At 34.1% G+C, this 26,579-nt stretch overlaps 3 protein-coding genes across 3 annotated transcripts; 2 read left to right on the top strand and 1 right to left on the bottom strand.

Annotated features, from left to right (window-relative positions):
• Nucleotides 1–77: 77 nt before the first annotated feature.
• Nucleotides 78–6,835, bottom strand: TRIADDRAFT_63582 (uncharacterized protein; the record flags this gene model as incomplete). Its single annotated transcript, XM_002108280.1, has 17 exons — nt 78–131; nt 834–892; nt 1,713–1,829; nt 2,139–2,217; nt 2,346–2,414; nt 2,668–2,732; nt 2,928–2,985; nt 3,076–3,153; nt 3,259–3,301; nt 3,467–3,798; nt 3,937–4,144; nt 4,317–4,394; nt 4,741–4,832; nt 4,931–5,011; nt 5,223–5,391; nt 5,650–5,972; nt 6,662–6,835. 17 exons carry the CDS (start codon nt 6,833–6,835, stop codon nt 78–80), a joined length of 2,079 nt encoding a protein of 692 aa, XP_002108316.1.
• A 7,906-nt stretch (nt 6,836–14,741) lies between these two features.
• On the top strand, nt 14,742–20,470 carry TRIADDRAFT_37096 (uncharacterized protein; the record flags this gene model as incomplete). The annotated part of the gene is made up of 24 exons (XM_002108999.1): nt 14,742–14,872; nt 14,972–15,208; nt 15,385–15,552; nt 15,767–15,954; nt 16,086–16,182; nt 16,321–16,422; nt 16,496–16,574; nt 16,679–16,852; nt 16,936–16,997; nt 17,069–17,146; nt 17,287–17,362; nt 17,506–17,562; nt 17,629–17,778; nt 17,927–17,968; nt 18,101–18,202; nt 18,302–18,500; nt 18,598–18,841; nt 18,950–19,014; nt 19,096–19,172; nt 19,274–19,348; nt 19,470–19,583; nt 19,669–19,778; nt 19,933–20,036; nt 20,121–20,470. The coding sequence occupies 24 exons, from the start codon at nt 14,742–14,744 to the stop codon at nt 20,231–20,233; spliced, it is 2,844 nt and encodes a 947-aa protein (XP_002109035.1). The 3' UTR covers nt 20,234–20,470.
• Nucleotides 20,471–23,493: 3,023 nt separating this feature from the next.
• TRIADDRAFT_49810 (uncharacterized protein) lies at nt 23,494–26,186 on the top strand (the record flags this gene model as incomplete). Its single annotated transcript, XM_002108998.1, has 5 exons — nt 23,494–23,506; nt 24,572–24,748; nt 25,592–25,651; nt 25,818–26,002; nt 26,139–26,186. 5 exons carry the CDS (start codon nt 23,494–23,496, stop codon nt 26,184–26,186), a joined length of 483 nt encoding a protein of 160 aa, XP_002109034.1.
• Between the last annotated feature and the right edge of the window lie 393 nt (nt 26,187–26,579).

Below are 26,579 nucleotides of genomic sequence, written 5' to 3'. Positions count from 1 at the left end.
TATACGTAAAGGCGAACAGATTATTATTGCCAAACGAGTACACATACACAATTATAATTCAATCCTCAGTAAGCAAATTATTTATATATTATTCCCTCATCTCCATTAGTGGCAATGCAAGAACTGCATTCCTATAGAGCAACAACATGAGTTAACGTGATACTGTATGTCTTGTTTAAGTAACATTTCAGTATAATGTCTATTGTAGTTCCATTACAGATATAAGCATGTGCCGTCGGTTATGTTATAAATTAACGCTACTACCAACAAACATAAAATTTAGAGTAAAAAAGTGAACAAAAGGCTATTTATTTTACTTTTATAACTACGATACTTTCAAGTACACTAATATCCTTTAAATAAGTAGCGTATGTACTATTCACTTCAACACCACTCGTTTTTACCGTATACAAAAACAATAAAATCTGTACTTACTAGATACTATTATGATTATCGGTATATATGCATCCATCTTAAACACACTGTTCTACTTCGTTGTTTTAATAATGCCATAATGCAGTAGTAATTACTGAGCTACAGTTAACAAAGAAATATCAGGACGAAGTTGCATCTTAATTCATATCATTTATATCATGAATAGAGTTATAAAGTCCGGTAATTCATTTGCCTTTGGGTGTTATGGTCACGTTCATTAAATATACCGTAATAAGTGCAGCATTATAACATGTACGTTTGCCCAGTTTTTGTTTTTAAGACAGCATGGTAGACGATAGGAACTATTGAAGAAAAAATAACCATTATTTATAAAATGCTTTATCATAAGCATTGATCGCATTAATCTACGAAGTGGTTAGTAATATCAGTTTACTAACCTGATCTAATGAAAATTGTGCTTTCCCACGTTTGGATGCGTCATGTTCGATAAATTTATCTGTACGCGTACATCACATAAGAATACAGATGGTTAGATGTTGTTATAGCATTACTAAATGTCTCACAATTAAATAAAATGAAGACAAGCTGAAGTTATAAGAGATCCTTTATCGACACTTAACATACTAGAAGTTTTTTAAATTGGATTTGTATTGTGTGACAAATTATCAATGCCAGTCTGAGACACAGCAGCACTACATTTATTTGATGCATGATACCTGCCGTAGCGAATTGTTCAGCATCAGTGCTGTACTTGCTAATAAATCTATATCAAAGTGCTATAAGTTGCGGAACAGCACAGGTCGTTGAATAATCTATCGTATTTATTAATTAATTATCTACTGGTTTACGAGGCATGAAGTCACATTTTACGAGCACTGTAGACAGTAGTATAGACTCTATTAACTACAAATCAGCTAATTTGTAAAGACCATTGCAAGAATCAGTCTTCATTGTGATGATTTGTGGCATTTTATAAAGCATAATAGCTTTGTATAGTTTGGAGATACGGTTAAATCAAGTATCATAAGTGTCAGAATAGCTAAGGAATGAGTTGGTACACTTGTACTTTCTATCGACCCAACCTAAGTAATACTCAGGATGCAGTAACTGTTACGCTGCACTGTGATCACTATATTACCGTCTTTTGCTTTATCACTACGTTGATGAATCACTGTAATACACCAAGTTCGTTATCTTATATCTATAATATTGACAATAGGCGATAAATTTATATCTACTTCAAACGAAAAAACATAAATGTTCCATGTACAAGTAAATCTTTACAAAAGCAATAACAAAATTATGCAAAGGCTTACCAAACATGGTGGTAACTTTCATCATGCACAATAAGTAGTCATTAAAACAAATACTACCATCCTTGGAGGCATATCGCAAAGCAATAGATCTCATAACAGAAGTGCTAAGCCTAAATCCTAAAATAAATTAATAGTGCAAATTCTCAAGATTAAATATTTAATTGTAGATAGTATTCACAGTAAATGTAGTGCTATACTTAAGATTTTTGAAATAATATTAAAATGGCATCTGTAGAGAGAACTTTGTTGTACTCTTTATCAGACATTAATAAGGTTAAAGAAAATTCAACAAAAAAACTATCAAATCGAACAAACTCAACTGAAAAAGTTAAAGTGGTAACTAGTCTACCATTGTCATAATTTAGTACATATGCCCAGACATGAATGAAGCAGTAATTAATAAATAAAAGTAGACAGAAATAGTACCTGAAGCAGTAAGGGCAGCTCTCAGTTCATATGAGCTAAAAGAACCAGATTTATCAGTATCAAACTTTTGGAAATTGTCCTGAATTGACAACAAAACGTAATCACACATCAGTTATCCCAATCATACAGATCAGCATACACAAAAGAATTTATAAAAATAAAATCCATCTGGAATATTATGTTCTATTCAAAATATAGATTAAATACCTTCCAACTTTTAATAGTTTGCCATAGATTTCTAAACTCATCGTAATTAAGTTTTCCGGATCGGTCTTGCTATATTTATTTTGTTTGAACGTTCAGGAATCAAACCTTCGTATTGTAGACAATATTTGCTCAATATAAATAATACGCATTTATCTAGCATATTTAAGTTGTAACTAAACTGAAAGTTTCTATAGAGTTTAAAAAAAGTAAGCTTTTTGAAGCTCTTAATATTGAGAATCACTAAATAACTGCTCGTATGAGGTGATATGATAATAACAAGAAATTATATAAATGGTAGTTGCTAAAGATTCGACAAGGATACATCGACCATAGCGACCATAGATCTGCATGCCTCCAAGCTAAATGTTGCTGAACTTTGGCCGAACACTATATGTAATACACGCATATACATAAATGACAATAAGTTATGAAACCGCAATTGTCGCGTTATTGATTCAACAGCTTTGTACAGCGTATGATTATTTATTTCATTAGTTAAAATTTCTAGATAATGTGTGTCTCATGACGAATTCGTGGTAGTATTTTAGATATCGCAAGTAACAGATTCCAGCTCAAACTTACTTTTAACGAGGCCTTGATTTAGGATTTGTTGTAATTCAAAAGCATCAACTTCTTCATCCTGAAATCACGATGACACAATACATAATAATGATTACTATATTAACACGTTACGACGAATTTCATCATATACAATGGTATGCATTGTTACCGTTCCAGCTACACGATCAAAAATTTCATGAAATGCGTTTTCAAGTCTCATTTCCTCAGGTGTTTGTCTTGATTGAACCTATAAATTGTACAATCATGTTACAGGATTATATGCATCCAACGTTTATTAGGCACTGAGTACAATGGCACAGTTACTGTAATTCTGGCCAATTGAGTAACTCACCTGTGGAGCCGGTGCAACATATTGGCAGTCATCATCTACCTCGCTAAAAGTTACATGTGGCATACAAAGATAATATTATAAATTCGAACAGAGGTATCTCTCATAAATATCGTTGTAAAATTCAATGCAGACATTCCTAATTAAAATTTTTAACAAATGTTAAAGCTGATACGAAATAATCATTCTTTTCAAAGTGCAATCTATTTACCCTGAACAAGTAGCCGGTTTTTCAGTAAATACACGTAGTAAAAATTCACCACTTTCGTGGGGATTGAAAGTAGATGGCATGATAACATAAGTTCCTTTTTGTAGGTTAAATCGAGTTGCTACTTCTCGCATATTGATAAAGGTTTTAGACTTGGCTGTCGAAGCATGGTATAAGAAGTAATTCTTATCTAGCTTTTTACTAGCATCACGCTGATCCAGCTTATATAAAGCGAATCCAATGGTTAACATCTTAGCATTTTGTGATTTCAATTTACGGCGATTCTTTTGCATCAACGATATAAAGACTGATGCTCCCTCTTCGTCATCTTCATCCTAACATGATACAATATTTTCTATTAAAAAAACTGAAAATGCCTGTAGATGTCAATTAACTAAAAGCTTGCTATAAAATGATAAGATTACTTGGTATCTAAATCTGCGCACATAATTATTTATTCTCATACTACTGACCGTAATTTCTACGGCAACTTGAGGGTTATAATGAAATGTATCAGGATAATTACGACAGCCGCCAGCAGATACGCCTTTTTGCCAGGCGCCGTTATGCTTTTGCATCTGCCATCTTTTTTTGCTACTTCGACTATCAACAGCACTGTCAGGTGATAACATGCAAATTTCCAAAGTTGAGAACTCTGCACAGAAGTCTTTAAATGCCATCCTAGAGAAAATGAGAAATATGATAATACTTCTACGCTGGATATGCTTCAAAGCTATTTAAATATATTGAAAGATTGATATATAGTATATTCTATGATATATGGTATTCAGTCGTAATCTCATTAATATTAACTGTAGATAATATATATAATAAAAATTCATTGCATATTTACCAAAATTCTCCATCATCATCGAATGACAATTCCATCTTTGCTTTCTCTGCTTCCGAAATAGTCTTCCATTCCGGTGAGCTAACATTGGATAGAAGTGAGTATAAAACAAGATAAGACCAAGGAAGACAGAAATAAAAGTAGCAGTCAAATCCATTAGGCAATCTTAGTAACAGTAAAATAATCACTAAATTTATATTAAGTTTTCAGTTTGTTGAAATCAGCTGTACAATTTGAAAACTTTTCCATAATTCATAAATGTTACTGCTGCAGATAACTAAAGCACATTTATACAGCAATACTCGTATATTGTAATATTATTATGCATAATTTCGGAAAAGTCTCATAGCTGTGGGTGTTATCAAGAATGGATGGCACACATATAGAAGTATGAATTTAAAGGGTAAATTTTGCGTGAGATTATTACCCATCTCCCCAAGCTCCTCGCCATTCTTTCTCATTACCCCAAGGATTTCGAATTCTGATAAGATCTTCCTCAATTCTACCACGAACTTTAACCTATCGCAAATAGGTATACCTTAGTTGCGGTACTTAAAAGTAATTAGTATCAATTGCTACTGTAATAACTAATGACAATTATCAAGACTTATCTATACCCGAACAGCTTTCGAGACACTATAAGCATGTCCCATAACCAATCCGTTATCTAGCTTGTGCTCAATCTGATTAGGAGATGCCTGCAAGATAGAGTCATAAATGTTCATGAATTTCTAAAGACGGCGATTAAATACTAAAACCTAGTGTAAACAAGAGTTTACGATAGTTCCAAATGGTTTAAGTCCTAAATTAATAGTAAATCTACTGGAGCTACCGAGATATAACAGTTAGGATTACACAATGTTTTTGCTTACAATTACGCTAGGAATCACACTTAGCAAGATTTCTTACCTCAATAGAACAACCCATTAATGAATGACGCTCAAAAGATTTCAGAATTTGATCAAACAAGTTATTTGGAGGTTTTTTCAGGTCAATAACTTCTGTTACACCACCGGTAAAATCTTCTAAGGCTTCAGAGCTATGACCACCTTTCAAGGCTTCGTAACTACCAGCCAACCTATGCGGTGATACATGAAAAAGTATAGATTAAAGTCAAAAAGTTTAGAAATAAATTCATTCAATCGATAATATCTTTTGCAATTTATAAACAGGAATATTGTAGCATGATTGCAATTATTAATACGCGTATATTGTATTTACGTGATGATCTTAATACATCATAGATTAACAATTATAAATTAATAAACGTTAATTATAATTATAATAAAGAAAAGGTAATTCACACAGAGAAAGATGGGTTATATTGCTAACTCACTTAGCGTAAGCTTTTTCTAATAGCGCACTCCAGTATTCATTCGTATCAGCAGAGTGTACAAAAATTAATCTGCCATTATATGTTGGCAGGAGATCATCAATAATCACATCAGTCCATTGACCAAATCTCCAAAACTGGAAGTGAAATATGCCGGCATAATTCCTACTAAAAGATTGATCCGGTGGTACAACACGATAGAGCAATGATTTTTCACCTGCCAATGATGAAATAGCAGCTAAGAACCAGCAGTCGCCCAACATTCCTTGACAAATATCAAGACGACTTGCACCATCGACAAACAATTTGGGATTTTTGCTCAATTCCTATTGTTATCAGACAAATTCCATATTAGTATACTGTAGCTTATCATTGCAAGTATTTAGTATGATACCGGTAACAACCGTATGCAAGATTGAAAGAAGTACAGTATATTATATTATTGTAGTCAATCACGTATCGTAAAAATATCGTTTCATATGTTTAGTAAAGAACACATGTTTAATATGAAAATAGAATTGACAATATAAACCCTCAATCTTCACATAGCGTGCTGAATTAGTAATTAAAAATATATAGAAAAATGCAATGATGTATCTTTTAATTAGGTCGAATTAGAGCTATTCATAGAGATAAATATGTTTATGAGGAAACGAACTCTTTAGTGATATGCTATTAACCCTACGTGCTAACTAGTATTGCAACGTTGAAAAAGTGATACTCACTAAGTTGGAAAAATAAATGCCAGGTCTAGACCATAGTATATATCTGATACAGTAGATAGTGAGTTTTAACAATAATACAGTTAATATAGTCAATAGCTATCTACGGTATATCACCGATTATCTAACAGCTGAAATGAAACTTGAAGTATTATGGCTTATGCATCCATGGCTGTTTTACTTATGTAGGGACAATATAGAATGGCTATAAGTTTACCCAGCACAGAGGTATTTTATCGATTGTTTTGCAATTTCTATGGCTTAAATCAATTGTGATATAAATCTCAACTTACTCCTGGTCTTTTCCATACAAATCGACGCGGTGGTTTTTGACTGAAAAATAGCGTGGCATCAGTAGGAGGAAATGTTGGATCTTCGAATAGTTGTCCGTTATTTAAGCAATCCAGCTTAATTTTCTGGTAATCCTGATTGAGGTATTTCTTGACAGTACCGCTTGGAGAAGTCATAGTGGCAGTCGAACTAGAACCAAGTTGAATCTAGTAATATGGAAAAATTGATTATTTAAAGAAACAGTTGATGTATTCATTGATATAATCCAGATGCTTAAGAAATGCAGTATCTATTTATGTAAGACGAGAAAGAGGGAAAAGAAAAGCCTTAGTGGTCTAATATTAATGTATGCCTGGAAGTTTCATGTATTTTATAATCTACTATTGTTGACATTATTTAATAATTTGTACTTTCATACTGTAACTTTAACAATTTGAATTCCGTGAAAGAATATTCTTGACTTTTGACGGCTATTGAATTGAATTCATGTACACACGACTCGATGTTACTGGTACGTAAAGCGTTCCATACGAGTATAAATTGCAAGATATGATTCATCTTACAATAGTTGTTGAAAGATAATTTCCAAATTTTGACACTTATATTACCTGGCATTGCCTACAGTACAGTCTAGATACATTGAAGTGTAAGGTATATTTATAATTTCACATCAACAAGAGGAGCATTAATCGTTTGTATTAGCTGAAACTGTAAGAACTTTGATATCGCGAGTAATTCCACGTTACGTAGCTACCATTAGTGATACTGTTCTTTATGAAGTAGAATGGTATTTTAGAGCTATAATCAATTTACACCTACTGTATTTGCTATCCATTGCAAGTTGGTTCAAATGCACTCCGTAAACAAAATCAATTAAATACAGTAGATAGTGAGATAGTAAACGACTTTAGGAAGTACTGTATCTACAGCGACCTTTCAGGCTCATGAATTGTTTTTTAGTTAAATTAATTTAATTTTGTAACAATAAAGGGCAATTGTCATGATCGGATTGATTGTTTCAAACGATCTGATTGAGAAATCTTGTTGCAAACAATGAAATTAATTCCTACAAAGTAATGTATTGAAATACTATCGTCCCTCGGCTAATGCCGTTCAACATATGGGCATATCGCAGTTGTATTACTACATCTATCATATACAGTACAGTGCAGTAGCTTAGCATCTACCTAGTGTATTGGATGGAAAAAATAGAAAAAACGAAAACAACGCCAATTTTAGCCTTCTGTAGGTCAATTTGTGATTTTTTGGATCACCTAGTCCCAAAAATGAAATAAACTGTGAATACATTGTTACACCTTGTACGATGAATAGAGAGAGAGACATGATCGATGTGCAAATAGCAGAATGAAGTTGGTAGAATTGAAGTAAAATTAGGACAGCTATAATCTCCTACAGTAGCGTTTAGTTTGTATCATATTATGGCCCAAGTTTGCTAATGTGCAATGGGCAGTACTTGTATGTCTTGAATAATATCTTTACCATGATCTATCAGGTTATCGCTGGTCTCTAGACAATCTCTGAAGTGATCACCAAGGTAGAATTCAATTTTAATGACTACTTGCAACGATTACAGTCAGTTATAAAGACGCATCTAGCTGAGGCACATCAGTCATGATTGCCGTACTGCTGTACTATATATATATATTGACCTCGCTATCCTGTAATACTAGAATTGTCGCATACTTTTTCCTCAGTCAGCTTGTACACTGTTAGCTCAGTTTAATGTTGTTTTACTAAGAACGAATGGAGAATACTGTATTTATTATTACAAGCTACTTGATACCTAGTAGTAGTCCATGGTCCAGTATCATCTTAAACTACTCGATCATGACCTTCAAACTATCGGTGATCATGTCTGATATTATCTGCACCATACGCATCGAGTATTTTTACTCTCGGCAGTGGGAAAGGCGAATAACATCAATATGATGTGTTGTTCTTGCCCACAGTGATTTGTTGGGTTGGTCGATTGCAAGCGATGGGATTTGTTTTGGCGTGATGTCATCGCTAGCGTACATAATAGCATTAAGGTTGGATAACACTCGGTCAATCAATTTTAATTTTTAAAATATTGAATTACTGTAATAACTTCTTCATTTCGATGGACTGTAACGAAGGTATTTTATAACGATGCTAGACGCATGATAGCTTGCGCAGAATGACCAATTCTTTTAAACTTGGGATAAGTCTTAATGTATTTACTACAGTGTCTTCCATGCGGTAAGAGTCTCTCGAGGGACTACACAAGTGCATATTGCTCCAAAAGTAAAGTAGAAGATATTTTTTGCATGGAAGCCAAAAGGGGGGGGGGGTAATAAGACCCTATGGTTAGCGACCCCTGTCAAGGCAGTTTAATCAAGCTTTTCTTTGTTTTGTTTTATAGTACCGTATCGTGCCGTACCGTGCCGTACTGAAAGTGCAGTATGAAGCAGTACAGTATAACCTGTTAACCGGTTTTTCTGAATGTCTTTTATACTGTAGTTACTGTACTGTACACTGTACAGTATGTACCGTGGCTCTTTAATACTACCGCCATTACCTAGGACTGCAAGATCGGAGAGCCAGGAAAAAACTCGATGAAACCAATCAATAAAAATACTGCTAATTGGAATAAAATGAGATCCAATCAGATACAGAAATTGGATACGATTTGTATCTGTGAAATAGGATCAAAATAAAATAAAGAGTACCAGTCATTCGCATTGCAAACTAACTTAGTCTGGATTTCATATGCCAAAGCGACTGTAGTACTGTACTGTACGCACTGTACGGTGAATTTTCACTAGTTGGCATCTCGCGTGCACGACATGCACTGAGAGAGTAATCTCTTAGGACTTTCTATTTTAACAGTGAGGAATCCCGCTGTTACTAAGCTGGTTAAAATGCTTCTTGTCGCTTTGGGGCTAACCCGCGCTATCAACCACGGTTATATGCTCGAAAAAATTAGCCAATTCGTTAATAGTAATATACAAATACCCTATCGCAACACCAATCAAACGCCAATAATACTCCATCTAGTCGCCCGCTCGATTGATCTCAATTTCAATCAAACTTAGTTTTAACAGTAAATAAGACTGTACTCGTTATTTGGCCATACAAATCGTCGATATTAGTCTATTCACTTCAACTGATTGGCAAGATAGATAGATGTAAAGTAACCAAAAAATAATAAATAACGGCCTATAGTAATTAAATCTACGTGATACAAAGTACATTACATGTAGTGCTAGTATACGCGTAGAAGGTGTGTAAACATTGACCCAAGTTTGTATGAGTTTGCTGCTGATTAAGTCACCTTTCCATTAATATCTTGATTTAACATACTATACTGTACTTTAATGCTACTTTTCATAATGCCGTGATGCTTGGTGACTTATACATTAGCACCACCACACAGTCTACAGTCAAGTGAAGCAATGCTAAAATAAGAAATAGAAAGGATGGCCACACCTTTCTCCTCTACCTCAGCAGAACGTGAATGCAGCTTTATATTGTACTGTATACGCTTTCTGCAATCGTCGATAACATACGCAACTACTTTTTGTAGAATTATCAAGTGCGGCCATAAAATACAGACTTGTAGTAAAGTATCATAGCGAAGAGTATGAATTTGATCCAATCGTGATGTTAATTTTTTGAGTACTTGTAATAATAGATTACAATTTTATAATTATCAATAGCAATTTAGAACCTCGTCAAAAAGTTTACGGCTAATATGAAGGTAAATCGATAATAAACTAGTGTGTTTGTTCTTCGAAATTTGAATTTACATGAATACGAGTAATAGCAACAATACATGATCGATAGGGTTGGTGTAGGAAATTAGTGAAAAGAATTCTAAATCATGCTAATCTTGCACCATATTGTATTTTTTCCCTCTTCACGACACTACAAGTATAAATGCGAGTATTTGATTTCAAATGATACACCTACAACAGCTTTAGAACTGGATACGATATCAACTACGCTCTTTCTAATATTAGCGATGTAACGTTTACGTGTAATACTCCATTGCATGGTATTTAAAATACAGTAGATTATCAATTTGACAAGATGATTGAAGATCGTGCTAAATCAGGGAGATATTTTTATCCATTTTAAGCTACAGTATAGCAAAAGGGGAAAAAGGTGGCTAATTTACGGTAATAACATAGAACGCTCACAGAGGAAGAAACAAGGTAATAATAAAAAATATTAACGCCTACTTGATTTTGGGAGAATAAGTAATGATGTCAACGCGATATCCAAGTTATACACAACTAATGATGCCATTTTACGTTAATCCTATCCAATACAAAATATCAAGCGGTAGAATAAGTTGAAAAATTCAGTCTTACCTGGAGGAAATGAAGTAAGTTCGGTAGATAAAAGAAGAGATTATTTCTTGAAACGTAATGAAGCTTGGGGACGCTGCTTTAATTTCATTCTTAGTCGTAGACTGCCTAAACGCTTGCTGTGATTGTATTGACGGATTCGGATCAATTCATACAATCGATCTATTGTTTTGCATTTGTTCAATAACAATAAGAGTTACTTCATTCAATGATATGACGTCATGAATATAAGACAATAGCTAGCTATTTAGTTGACATAACGAGGCTCCACACGCCTAGTCATACTCAGTACAGTACTGTGCTGATTACTGATAGTGCAACATGATGTGCATTGTCCAGTACTATACAGTACATAGTATCCCATCACTATTATACCCGTTAATGTAACCAAGTGTAACCTTGATGTGAAGAATAGTGTCTGTACATGCGCAGTTGAAAGCCCTGTAACTTGTGGCTTTGGTAGAAATCCCTGCTGTTACTTTTAGTAGGAGTTTCTCCAAGGCCTCGAGCATTCTTAGCGTCGTGGATATTCCTTACAGTTTATACAGCAGCCATACAGACATACAGAATATCATATTTATCGATGAAATACTGCAATGCAAAACAGCAATAACAGCCTACTTCGTAGCGGCAGTCACTCACTAATCACTGACTGCTATTGCGTTAGTTTACTGTACTACCAGTGATGCAGCTATGGTTCTATACAAATCCATAGAACACTAATGTAATATTTAGTTCATTATAAACCAGACGGACAATGTGAAAAGATTTGTCATTGCCAATGTTGATAGTTGCTGCATATAGAAGATATCCACTGATACAGAAACTCATAAATTTAATATACATTTTATAAAATAAACCTATCTAAACTGACTGCTTATTCAAATTGGTTACAGTCATTACTGGCGACAGTTCTGACTCGTTCTGACCAACTCGAGTCGACTCGAGCAGGTTGTTTTTCTTTTCTTCGATCTCCTTGATGTACCGCCTGGAAGCTTCCTCACTGCGCAAACGCATAAGCGTTCATGCCACCCTGCATACGTGTTCAATGTTCATTGCTGCAGATAGCCAGACAACTGGACGGACGACACTGTCTATCAATCAGTCTATCAGGGACTTGTTGAAGGAATGACGTGAACGCTTCAACCAGTAGAAGCCATACAGTACAGTATCCACTTCAACCACGATAGTTTCCTACACTGTATGTGTATTGTACCGCGACGGTACTGACTAAAATAAGCTACAGTTTGGATCTTCCTTCATGTTCTAAGTGGGAACGTTTTAGTAAAGCAACGCTGTAAGAGAGATGAAAGCCATCATGCCCTATCATAAAGCAATGAGGTAAACATGAAGCTATCATTTTAAGTCAATTTTTAGTGATCAATATTAAAGCAACACTATTACTATCCATTTCTATCGATGGATTGGTAGATGTAATGCTAGCATGCAGCAACCGCGTCCCGTTGGTAGACTGCGATTTAAATTCAATTACAACGTTTGCACACAGATTATAGATTGACCGTAACAGCATTTGTAGTCAATTAACTTAAAACCATTCTTAAATCAATATTAATCGACTATACATCGTGATTATTCATCACGTTGAAGACCATTTCTTACCACAATTTGCTATGATTACCAGCTTTATTCAAAACTTCTGAGATATATTATGAGATTTACAGTGTGATTGAACGCTAACGTCGCTGTACAGTATCAGGACTAACAAGCAAACTAGGGTCTCGTATGTGTGTGTGGTACTGTCATATTGGAGCTAATTAATTGACGTAGGTAACTACGTTGATTGCCTGAGAGAAGACATGGATCAATTAATAATACAATTAGGCCATAATGATGAATTATAAATAGGTAGAATTAAGCCAGAATTTTAAGGCATCTACTGATATTGTAATCTTACTGTTTATTTCAAGCTCCGATTGATAAAGGTATCAGTCGGTATCCGTTAAACATAACGTCGCTACTCAGTTTACCGCTTTAGAATAGCGAGCGTAAAGACTACTTCTTGCCTTCACAAATTTGCAGAGCTCGGTCAATTGATAAATATTGAAGGCATGCACATCAACATCAAGACGTGCTATGCAGTGCTAGATAGCATCATTAAGATCAGATTAACGTACGTATACTGTAGTTGTATTCAATTATTATTTTTTAATTAAACTTTATGTGTTTATTGTCTACTATATTGGTATCTTTGTCAGAAAGAGTGTAAACTTGTATTGGGCAGACACACACTTAGGCTGCCGTTGTTTCTGATCATGAATTAAGTCAAGTGGCTTAATGGACGTATTTAGTGAATACTTACAGTATGGGATAAGGTATGATGTGTTATCATTCCATCCTTAATAAATTAGATTGAAATTGGTAATGCATATTTTACTGTACATTAACTTAATCTAGCTCAGATCGAAGAATTTTCTGCTTGTGATTGTAGCTTAGCCGTTCACCGTCATACTTGTATGCTCTTGTAGTCTATGCTTTGCCGCTCTTCTATCACAAGCTATCTATAGCCATTGTCGAATATACATGTGCTCGGCCTTGATAACCCATATATGCGTACTACTGCAGTACTGTACACTGTATTCATGTGTCATTTTATAGATAAATTAATATATACCCTGAAAATCTAGCACATTTTAATATAAAAGTTGCAGACTTTGCTTTCAGGTTCATGCATATGATGAATGTCACAATAAATGTTGCATAAGCTGTGCAAACTTCACGTATGCAGTAACTTTTCATCAGGCAATACTTCCTGTAGTTCTTTGAACATATCGCGACATTGACCGTGACATAGATATCCCTCGCTCGTTATAATTCGCTGACGATACTTCCCCGACTGAGCATATTACATGCACATCTGAATTATGTTCTGGTATATACGCGTACAGTATTAGAATTGCACTTATCATATGTAGAGTAGTATACGCGTTATACTAGTAATGAATTAATTAATGATATAAGGTACAACTACCACTACCATTCAACTGGAAAGTAGTGCTGTATACAAACACGCAATCTCTATAATTTTTTGAAGTTTTATATCAAGGCCGAATTTTACTTAGTGATTCCAGTGTACAACTTCCACCACTAAAATGAATTAATTGAATCATTGCTAACTATAACTACTGACTAAATTTACATTCCAACAAATTTAGACAACATACAAGCTGAAATCGCTAAATTGCACGCAGCCTTTCATAGTGTATTTACTATTCACCAAAACAGCACTACATTCGTTTACTTGGCGCGAAATTTTGCAGCCATAGTACATCAAATACTCGTACAATATACTTCAATGTTACAATGCTTCTTAAATCATTAAATTTGAACATAAATGATCGTATGTCAAATATAAACTTCGGCTAGCCCCATTAGTTACTCAAACAATGACATCAATTTCTTCTTTCAGCCTTTAAGTTGATTTTAACGATGTAGACTCTGTAGTAAATACGCTTATAGCATTTATTAACTGATGAAATGACATTTCCACGGGTATATAACTATTAGAATTATCAAAATTCCTATGTATCAATTCACACCATATTCTGCACAAACTTTACTTAAAACCCAGTCTTACGCAATAACTGTCTGTAATTCATGGTATGGGCTGGAAATCTTATTATGCTATATATGAGCTCACAATCGAACTTTGTCCCGATCTCAACAGGAATAGGAGTTACGAATTTCGTATGAAAAAATATAAATAATAATGCAATCTTTATTTTTTCTGTGTCTAAATTCTAAATTAAGGTTATTATTGGTTACCGCTATTGTAATCATTGCTGTTAATGGAGTAGATCGGAGCAATTTCAAAACGTGCAACGATAGTAGTTTTTGCAAGTAAGAACCGAATAAAGATATTGAGCTGTTGCAATTTTTGCTTGTATCGTAAAGACTAACGAAAGCGTGAACTTAAATGCTTACTCATTTTTCCAATAGACGCAACAGAGAAATTAGCCCTAATCAATCTCCATACAATGTTGTAGATGATTCAATTAGCATTCAGGGATCTAAAATAAGCTTCGATATAAAAAACCAGGCAAATGATGCTCTTTTAGCAGCTACTGTTGCTGTATTACGTAATGGTAAGGCTAGATTAAGGATCAAGGAAAAGAATCCTATGTATCCGAGATACGAAGTAGAAGATATTCTAATTAAAGAACCGGACGAAGAGACGTAAGTAATTGTCTGTAAATGACGTTTACGTGATGCATCGTTATAGTATTAGCTATTTTTCTTTAATAGTTCTGGTAATGAACTTATATTAAAATTATATTACTACGTCACGAGTATTAATTACAGTATACGTATAAGCAGTTTAATAACTAAAATTATATCTTTCATCCTAACAGCGGGGTCTTGGCTAATCGCGATGATCAGGGTATCCAGCTTAATTTCAGAGATAAACAACTTATTTTGACACTGAAACCCTTCAGAATCGATTTTCTCGTTAATAACACTTTGGTCATAAGTGTCAACTCTCGTGGTTTAATGAACTTTGAAAACTATAGAAAAAAGCAGTAAGTACATTATGAAATTGATGATACCGTTAGTAAATAATCGTTCATACGAGTATTCCCAATCTGTAGCGCTTGTGTCAATTGCTAATACTAATCTACTTTTTACGTCATGCAAATCTGCAAAAATCATATTATTTTTAGACAGATCGTATAAGGCAAATAATAATGATTATTAAATCTATGTTCATGCACTAAGGGCATTTCAGGAGGAGAGTAAACCAGCTGATGAAAGCACTAAGGAAGGTAGTGAAAATAGTGAGGCAGTAAATCAAGTTTCAAGTGAAACTGAGGACGTCCCCGCTGTAGATGAGAATCTGGCCGATAAAGTTGGCCAAAGAGATGAAGAATTGAAAGGATTGTGGGAGGAAACTTTTAAAAGCCATTCAGATTCAAAACCGAAGGGTAAATGCTATTCTACATCATTTTAGCTTTTATACTGACGCTTATGGCATCTGCTAGTTATCGTTTGCCGTCATAATAATAACTGATAATCGTACCAAAACTCACGATATCTTAATTTATACTTTGATTAGGTCCCAGTTCAGTAGGTTTGGATTTTTCATTTCCTGGAGTCGAACACGTATATGGAATTCCTGAACATGCAGATAGCCTAGCGCTGAAATCGACCTCGTACGTTAATGCATATGCAGTGTATTAAATTACATTTATTTTCCATATAGTGCCCTTACAGATTGTTCCAATATCCTCATGAGTAATAGGTATAAATTGCCGTAATTGAAGAACATTTCATTATTTGTATACTTCTAGTGGTGGCGATCCTTATCGATTGTATAACTTGGATGTATTTGAATATGAGATCGATAATCCTATGGCATTATATGGATCAATTCCTTTTATGTTAGCCCATTGGTGAGATGCAGTTGTATTACACTATTGCTTTGCACAGGGCAAGATATTTAGACTAGGGTTTTGATAATTTTAGTGCAAAATCAACGGTTGGACTTTTCTGGATGAATGCCGCCGAAACTTGGATTGATATCGATTCAAATAAAGCCAAAGATGTTCGCACGCTAAACCATATTGCTATTGTATCTTTCTACAGCAAGTGTGCATATCCCTATTTTAATCTGTTATTATTTCTCTCATTCTTAATTTGAATTCATAGTCGATCCTAAGCCGCTTCGCGTCTATGCTAAAAGGCAATGAGGAAATGCCACAAATTGACACTCATTGGTTTTCTGAAAGTGGCATTATCGACGTCTTTTTTATGTTTGGACCTAGACCTAATGATGTGTTTGAACAGTATGCAAGCTTGACTGGACCAACTTATTTACCTCCGGTTAATAATATTTTAGTAGCTTATGAATTATAAATGTTATCAACGGTATCCTAGTATCGTAATTTTACTTATGCTTGTTATAGTTATTTGCTATAGCTTATCACCAGTCAAGATGGAACTATAATGATGAAGAAGATGTTCGAAGGTTAGTCGACAATATCAAAAATTATACCTTAATAATCATGCTTATGTTTGATATAATTTAATTTATTCAAGTGTGGACTCTAAATTTGATGAGCATGATATTCCATATGATGTTCTTTGGCTTGATATCGAACATACCGATGGAAAAAAGTGGGTTAAAAAACCAAGACTTTGTAGTGTCGCTGCATTAACCATCCTATAATTATTGCGCGACTGTATTGTAATGTGTCTTTCAGATAGTATAAAGTGAAATATTTTGTAACTAATCAATTCTACAAACTGTTTCATAGATACTTTACGTGGGATTCTACGAAATTTCCTAACCCTGAAGATATGCAGAAAAGTCTTGCAGCTAAAGGGCGTAAGGTTAGCTACCATATAAAGATTTCTTTACTGAAACATAAATACGAAGTTTTACTATTCACAGCTTAGTAAATCACGAATAGACTTTTGAACTGCCTTTTCAACATAATAATTTCTGTAATTTTATGTATCGTTCAACTAATTAGATGGTCACAATTGTCGATCCACATATTAAAAGGGATAGTGGTTACGGTATTGATCAGGTAATTCGATTAAAACGTATGTTCTAATTATTAAAAAGGATTACTACTTATCATTGATTTCGTTAGGATGCTTCGAATCAAGGACGTTATGTAAAGAACAAAGATGATAACGTTTACGAGGGCTGGTGTTGGCCAGGATCATCATCGTGGATTGATTTTATAAACCCTGAACATCGAGATTGGTGGGCCTCCAGATTTAATCTTGATAATTACCCGGTAAATATTTGTATTATTTTGTGAGGGAATCAAGCAAATATTTTGTTTAGCGTAACTTGATGCGTTAGCTAGTGAAGTCATATACAGGGTACTGCATATTGAAAAGCAGCAAAATTTTTAAGCAACTCTTAATTGATCAATTGAACAGGGTTCAACCAATTCGCTTTTCATCTGGAACGATATGAATGAAGTATGACTATAGTCTACTAACATTAATAGATGTACATTACCTACAAGTACTTATGAAATACGTAAAGTTTAAAACGCTAGCACAGTGTATTGTGATTGAATGAATTTCGGTATAATTTAAAATTTAATGTAGCCCTCAGTTTTTAACGGTCCAGAGATTACTATGCATAAAGATGCAAAGCACTTTGGAGGTTGGGAACATCGCGATGTCCACAATATATTTGGACTTTATGCGGTATCTGATTATTTGATTGCGTCACAGCCTTAGTGTTTAATATCCTAATTATACTTTCGGCTTATCGTATTATTTTGTTACTATCTGTAAATATTGTAGCATAAAGCCACGGCTGATGGTTTAATTGCCCGATCAGGATTCAAAGAAAGGCCATTTGTACTGTCGCGTGCTTTTTTTGCCGGATCTCAGCGTTTTGGTGCTATTTGGACTGGGGATAATACCGCTTCATGGGAGCACTTAAAAATCTCACTCCCAATGATTATGAGCATCAGTATAGCTGGATTACCATTTGCTGGTGGTACGTTGTTGTCGAAAATTATACACCGTATACTATATAATTAATTAAAATATTGCAAGTTATGCTAAATTATTAATTTTTAACATTAAATTATTAGCTGACGTCGGTGGCTTTTTCAAAAATCCTGATGAAGAACTTCTTGTCAGGTGGTATCAAACAGCGTCTTATCAACCGTTTTTCCGTGCACATGCACACATTGATACCCGTAGAAGAGAACCGTGGTTGCTAGCTGAGGCGAATATGAATATCGTACGTGATGCAATCCGTACTAGATATGCATTATTACCGTTTTGGTACACACTCTTTTATCAAGCTTCTGTCAAGGGAGGAACAATAATAAGGTTAGATCATTTTTTTAATGTAAATGGACAAGTTTTGGATATATTTCGCAATATTTTGCCTAGCTAACTAGAAATCAAGACATTTAAAGAAATTTTTGACCATCTTAGACCTTTGTTTACCGAGTATCCAGAAGATGTGTCGACATTTGCGATGTCTGATGAGTATCTAATCGGTTTGTAATGTAGTCATTGAACTTGATTTTACAGTTGCTAGCTTTGATTTAAATTTCCTATCTGTATACATTATATTGCAGGATCTGATCTATTAGTAAAACCAATTACTGATGCCAGTGCATCTAGTACTAGCATATACTTGCCTGGAAATAACGAGGTATACACGTATTATCTATAATTAATGATACAAGGCCATCGCTTAATGCTTTATCTCTAAATGCACCTAATTTTAAAATATATAACTAATATGGATCACAGCTATGGTACGATATCGAAAATTATAAATGGTTTACTGGTCCTCGTAGTATTTCTATGAGTGTTTCGCTTAATAAGGTATGGGTTTATTTTTCTGTCATCATGATACGGTACAATAAAGGGTGATCTCCGAAATTGGAACATTATAATATCTAAAGTAACGTTAATGCAAACACAAATCCTGATACGTTCCATTTAGATTCCAGTCTTTCAACGCGGCGGAAGTATTGTTCCACGGAAAGAGCGAATTCGGCGTTGTTCGTCCTTGATGTACGACGACCCATATACGTTAACAGTCGCGCTTAATAGAAAAGTAAATAAAATTTCCTTAAAATTATGTGGCATAGTATTATCGTTAAGTTCAGTGTGAAATAATTCCTTTCAAATTTATTTGGCAGGCTCAAGCTTTAGGACAGTTATACATTGATGATGGCCATAGTTTTGATTATTCTAAGGGTGAATTTAGCCTACGAAAATTTACGTATGAGGACAACGTCCTCTCTTCGAGGTAATCCTCGCATACCATCAGAAATTGATGAATTATATATTACATATTAAGAGAAATTCGCGATTTTGATATCAAGATCCGAATTTGTTTCTCCTGTTAGAGGAAATATTTAATAATAATTATGTTCGTGATATCAATGTCATTAACTTTGTAGGCCTGGCAGTGCGTATGGGAATTATAAGACAAATTCCTGGTTAGAGAAAATTGTTGTCTTAGGAATGAAAAATAAACCGTCTAAAATATCTGTATCTGGAAAAAGTAAGTTTACCGTAATTTCTGTCAAAATTTTAACTGCAGTATCAAAACAGATTGTCATTTACAGTTTCGTTTATAATTTTACAGATTCCACACCTCGTAAATTGAAGTTTAAATATGATCGCGAAAATAGACGCTTAACTGTAAAGAAACCTGAAGTGAATATAGTTGACGATTGGGAAATTAATTTTAAATTTTAATGGATTTCAATATAATATTTTATGTGTTTTGATTTTTGGGCTTTAGTTCTGTGCATTTTTGCGTGCTCTGTGAATTATCATTATTTGTAGGATTGAATGAAGAGAGTGTACTCAGTAGCGTAATCAATTACGAGTCATACGTACAAGTGGTACCATTTTGTTCTAAAAGTTGTCAACACGTGGGTGTCTTGAACAATTTTTCATGCTCGATGTCATTTAATTATTCTAATAAACGAGTAATACCATATCCTAACACCTTTGTGCTAGGTTTAGAGTGCTAATTTAACATTGTTTTGATGGTACCCTGCAGCTGCCGCCACACACACTCTGACTACCAGTTACAGTACAGGCAATTAGTAATTGAATTATTTATTTAATGGCTTTATACTGTACGTATAGTCAATTTATGTAACTGGCACAGTGCTACTAGTTAGTGTAGAACAGGAAATTTTGAGTGGAGTGCTTCAAAGTTTTCTTTCCAAAATACTATATAGTTTATAGATAATGAAGAAATGCAAGTTTATTAATTTTGAGCCCACCGAGTAGTATAAGACTATTTCTTACAGCGCGAGGAAGTAGTAATCAACTGGTTAAGACATACGCTGTATGTATATCTGACTATGCAGTATTTAGTAGTCGATGATCTAAAATACTGTAAATTAGTACAGTATATCGCTGAGCTAATCAATTCAATTTTTTTCAGTGCTGTGGCCGCGCATTGTCTTATATATGCTATACATTGTGCGCATACCGTATTGTTATTGTATAATTCTGCATAAGTCATCGCCTGTAAATTACACATAATATACAGTAGTATAAAAAGTTTCATTCGCACGGCATGGTGTGCGGGTTAAGCTAGTAAAAAAAATGAAATAATATGCATACATATGAAAATATAGTAGCCACACTCCAATACTGTATTCAGTTATCACCTCTATAATTATCAGCATTCGTAGACAACTGCTGTATAATTTAATATTTGATGTATCCATTCAATAATTGGGTATTTACCGTTAGCACAGTACCTACTTAGGGTTAAAGTTGCTGACTTTGGGAAATGCAATTCACTAGTATTCAGAGTGATAGAAATGAGCCAAAATTGAGACTTTGGTCTGTTCTCGAATAGCCCTTGATCCTGATACCATTCAAAACCGTAAGCTAGCATAAGCATCACGGTCCCGTACGGGACCGGGACTAAGAAAGAGGAAGACTAGAAACCATAAGAAAGTTTACAGTACAGTACCGTATCGTATGCCTACAGTACTTTACAGTGTACAGTACAGTACAGTATGCTGGCGACACATCTACAGTACAGTACTGTACTGTACGCTGCTTTGCACTGTACCTTACAGTACAAAGTGGCATTTTAAGATCGAAGACTACTTTTACAGGCGGTGGACGTTTCCAGTGGGCTTTTCTCTATCGTATGTTAACGGAACTAGAAAGGAAAATTAGAAGAAATCAGCAAGATGGTAACACATAGAACGTATAATACCCTAGTTACTGTCGTATAGAGTTGTAAAAGAAATTATTATTTAGTTTATCGTCAGGTTGCCAATTTTTACTCCGTTTTTGCATACGTTGTCCTTTTTATTTCGCCTCTTTCCTTTACACGGTTTTGACCCTGCTTGACTTGACTTGTGAATACTGTAGTCAAGTAGAGTACAGTAACGATAATGTATGTAACTAACTCATCAGACGTATGATATAAGATATAATGCTGTAAAATTGAATCGGCGTTGGCTCATTACAGCGTATCTTCTTCCGTTAATATCGAAATTACACCATCACTCTTGTCACTATCAAGTTATCGCCGTGCAATTGCAAGTAGCCATTACCCAAATCATAACTTATTATTGACAATATCGCTAATGCGACTTACTGGTCGCTAGGCCTAGTCATTATGCGTGTCAATGGTTACAATGCTCATAGTACCTTACAGTACGCATTGATATTGATCAGCCTACTATGCGGAACCTGAGTAACAGTGACTAAAGCGTTCGATGTGGCTTAAATGGTTGATTTAAACATTAAATTTATTTGTTTTATGCAATGAAGTGAACTAGGGCATTTCAATTTATAGAATCACATTTGCACAATTCAGGCAGTCATTTACTTACTGCTTGCAGGTGAATGCTGTGGGAATACATATGAAGGATGTCGACGTAAGCAGTAAAAACATGCTAGCCAGAACGTTAATTAACGTTCTTTATCGACAAGTCTATAGGTTACACAACACAATATGGCATAATACTTTGAATGTCAAATTATGATAGTATAATATAACATTTTCTTCATTGCTTAAAAGAAGAAATTGCCAGTTCTTGATAATAGGTGTAAAAAGTAAATGAACCCAAATTTTGTTACAGCCATGTACAATAATTGAACGATCACTAACTTTTGGAGTGCTGCCCGTCTATCCGTTTACATGAGTAGCAAACCACGATACTATACTACTGTTGTTCAAAACATCAAATTGAGTCAATCTATTTGACATAATGATATCTCTGATATGCTTATTTCTTGTTGTTGATAATTTAAAAGTTATAAGTAGGTGCAAATTTTTTTCAATACATGCATGCAGAAATGAAGAATATTATTTTTTATTTACCGTGCAGATCGCGACAGCCAAATACAGTAGTTCCCACACTCATAGTCTGACAGTCCATCCATAGTACAGTACAGTATTGTGTTCCGTTCAAGCGTATGCAACGTGAATATAGTACTGTAATAGCAACTGTAACGCTTGAAGTTCTGCTAGCCTCATACTCGATTACTGTACAATTGTTTGCACGATGTCTTGCGTAGCTCGCGTGATAGCTTTACTGAACACTGTAAACTACAGTGCATTGTACTGTAGCCTTTTGCAAAACCCGAACCATACAGCCCTGTATGGGAACGGAACAGTCTGCTCTAGTCTAAACTATACCTAGTCACAAGGGTAAGTGGCTGTTTTCGATATTTATTTTATTTGTTTGTGTGGATGACAAACGGTACTAGAAAACCAGTGAACGATGATGGACAGTCTATTACGTGTTATTGCACTGGCTTATTGCCTGTTATTTGTTTGTTTATTATTTCTTATAAAACCCTCCTTCATATCAGCTTCCTTTCAAAGATTCTGGACAATGTATTATATAGATATAGATATATACATACTGATACTATAAAAGATATTAAGTACCGATAGAACTTTTATTTTTGAATTTTCCTCACGTTATTGTTATTTGTTATGATAGGGAAACGATGCTTCGATACCGATGATCACTAATTGTAAGTATAGTATAGCTTTTTGCTTATTTTTATTTTACTATCGTATTAGTCTGTATAGTACATGTTTATGTGCAGTGGATGAGTTTACACTAGTATTTGTTGTACTCGAGAGATTACGTTACTATTGGTGCATAGCCATGTCAATTGTGCATAGCATGAACTGTAAACGGAATCATAGACGAACTGAGCTATCTCACAAAGGATCCGGCCCATCGTATTGAATAGACATTTGATCTCAGCGATACCAACATTCCATTTATTACATTGATTGTTTCATGAGTTCATTATAATAGTCTTTAAAAAACTATTCATTGTCCCCTGTGGACAACAACTCATTTACATATGGTAGTTACAAATTACTTAATATCATTAGCTTAATAACGTTCTATATCGCTACAAAGAAGCTGGCACTTGTAACGAACTTTGCTTGTAAAACACGAGTACGTGGGTGAAAAAGACTTAATAAATCATTACATTTCGCTGTAACGATAGCAGTACAGAATGTGCCAGCTACTGAATTAATTCTACTATTTGTCTATCTAAGTATGAGCAAATTGCCGTAGCCACAGATCACTAGTTTTGTACAAACATTTACCATACTTGAAGAGAATCATTGACACAGTCACAAACAACACTTGTTACTGTATATATATATGTCATGACATATACATTGTATACCAATTTAATATCGTTAGTGTCCTAGTCGATAAAGTAATACACAGTTTAGCTAACACCTTCGACCGACTTGACTGTATTACTTGTAGTAAAGTTTTTGCTTTAATTAAGGATGCATGTATATATAGATATACTCTTTCCTCTGGTTAATTGTAAACGTACAGTTATGATATTATCGTAGCCGAGTAAGCGAAAGTGCAATCAAGGACATGTATTACTATAGATAAAGTATATTATAACGATATATTATAGGCGTGAGGGTAATCCTCTTAATTTATTGTTAAAACACTTGTGAACTAGCGCATCAGCTCTCGTTAAAAAGTCCTCGATCTCCCGTATGATCACCATTTCAGTATTCTTGCTAAATATACACAATCACTTTTCTTGTAGTTGACGCTGACGAGGTCAAGCGTCTGGGAAAGCGATTTAAGAAGATGGACTTGGATAACAGTGGATCTCTATCGGTTGATGAATTTATGAATTTACCAGAATTGCAGCAAAATCCATTAGTACAAAGAGTGATAGATATTTTTGATCAAGATGGCAATGGTGAAGTAGACTTCAAAGGTATGAAATGTATACACATTTTTGCGATGCGCTATATCTTAAACCTATTATTCTGCTACTAAAGGAATTTATTGCTATTATAGTAATATTAACAGCCACCTTAGTTCTAGCGATTTTATTACCTTTTTCAAGAATTTTATTGAGCTAGCCTATTCCATTACTTAGTTGACCACACACGTAGTTTTCACTTAGACAATAATTTCAAATTCATACATGTAGTAGTCTTTCTTTGCAAAGCAAGTGTTATTTGTATATACTTCTACATACAGTAGAATCGTAACTGATATCATTCAGCTATACAGTATGTAGTACTTAGCCTGATTGGATTTATAGTCTGAAAATTCTTTAATCTCAGCTTCGTAACTTACTTGTAAACGTAATGATGAAAGATCATTTGTGTTCTTTACTGTAAAATATATGCAAACTTGCAGGATTTCGTGTTTAAATATAACGCTCATATCACAATAGCAAAATGGTTTAAAAATATTACGTCAAACTTAGGGGCATTTACAAATTTGTCCATTGTCTTCAAAATAGTGGCCCTATCTATTAATGCATTTACGAACTCATATCTAATCGTCGATATGGTAATTATTAAAAAGTAGTTGATGATTCTTTTACTGTATATATTGTACAAAAGCTATCCAAAGATACTTCCGTAACATACTGTACAGTAAAGGCCTTGAATTCCTTTTAGATTACAATTTGCATCCCGCAAAAATGCATCACATAATAATAATTAATAAGATCGATTACTGTTCGCTTATTTATCAAATACAACCAGATAAGAAATTTTAATTCTGTCATGTCTATTTGTCTATTTTTTATTTTAACTTTTGGTAGAATTTATCCACGGCGTCTCACTCTTTAGCGTTAAAGGCGACAGGGAATCAAAATTGAAGTGTAAGTACTGTATATTTGGCACTCTTAATATACTCGTATATCAGCGTTTACGATTTATTATTGATTCTTAAGATATTTTACGATTACATTAAAGTAATGCACTCCCATTGTTAACTTGAGATAGCGAGTTTGATTCAAAATGATACTAATTTGCCATACAATATAGTTGCCTTTAGAATATATGATATGGATAAAGATGGCTACATAACGAATACTGAATTATTTCGTGTACTAAAAATGATGGTTGGTAGCAACCTCAAAGATACACAGTTACAACAAATTGTTGACAAAACTATTATCTATGCCGACACGGATGGAGATGGAAAAATATCGTTCGATGAATTTTGCAAAGTTAGTAAAAATTTTGTCACTTCCATGATTAATTGTAATATTTTGGTTATAAGTCTGATTTGAAAGGTGCATTTCTATTTTAATAATAAACATTTTGTACTGACTTCTGTTATTCATTTGTTCGATATTGTCTTAGGTCGTAGCCTCAACAGATATTCACAAGAAGATGGTTGTAGATGTCTAATCAATGCATTTGTATGCTTATGATGCTTGTATAATCGCTTCTTCTAAATATATCACTAATATTATTATATTAATTATTAGTACCGCTATCAGACATCATATCGTATCCTATTCATAGTAGGAAATATTACTGGTAAAATGTTAAATAAAAAGTAATTATGAATTTGTATTTTAGTGTTGCTCCAGGTAATAATGATGTAATATCTTAAATCTCCTTAGAATTAATTTCTGTAATATCTACGTAATTTCTCTTAAACCGACTGTATGCATCAGCTCCCGACTAGATACGCAGTTTATTTAGTTTATATTTGTAACTATAATCCTTTAAATGATACATACTTTATACTGTATTGGTATCTGTAACCTTTGTTAATTCTATATTGCAATTATATAT

This window comes from Trichoplax adhaerens, genomic scaffold (assembly GCF_000150275.1).
Source record: "Trichoplax adhaerens TRIADscaffold_1 genomic scaffold, whole genome shotgun sequence".
NCBI lineage: Eukaryota > Metazoa > Placozoa > Uniplacotomia > Trichoplacea > Trichoplacidae > Trichoplax > Trichoplax adhaerens.
The sequence above is the reverse complement of the archived record's forward strand: the minus strand, read 5'-3'. Positions and strand labels throughout refer to the sequence as shown.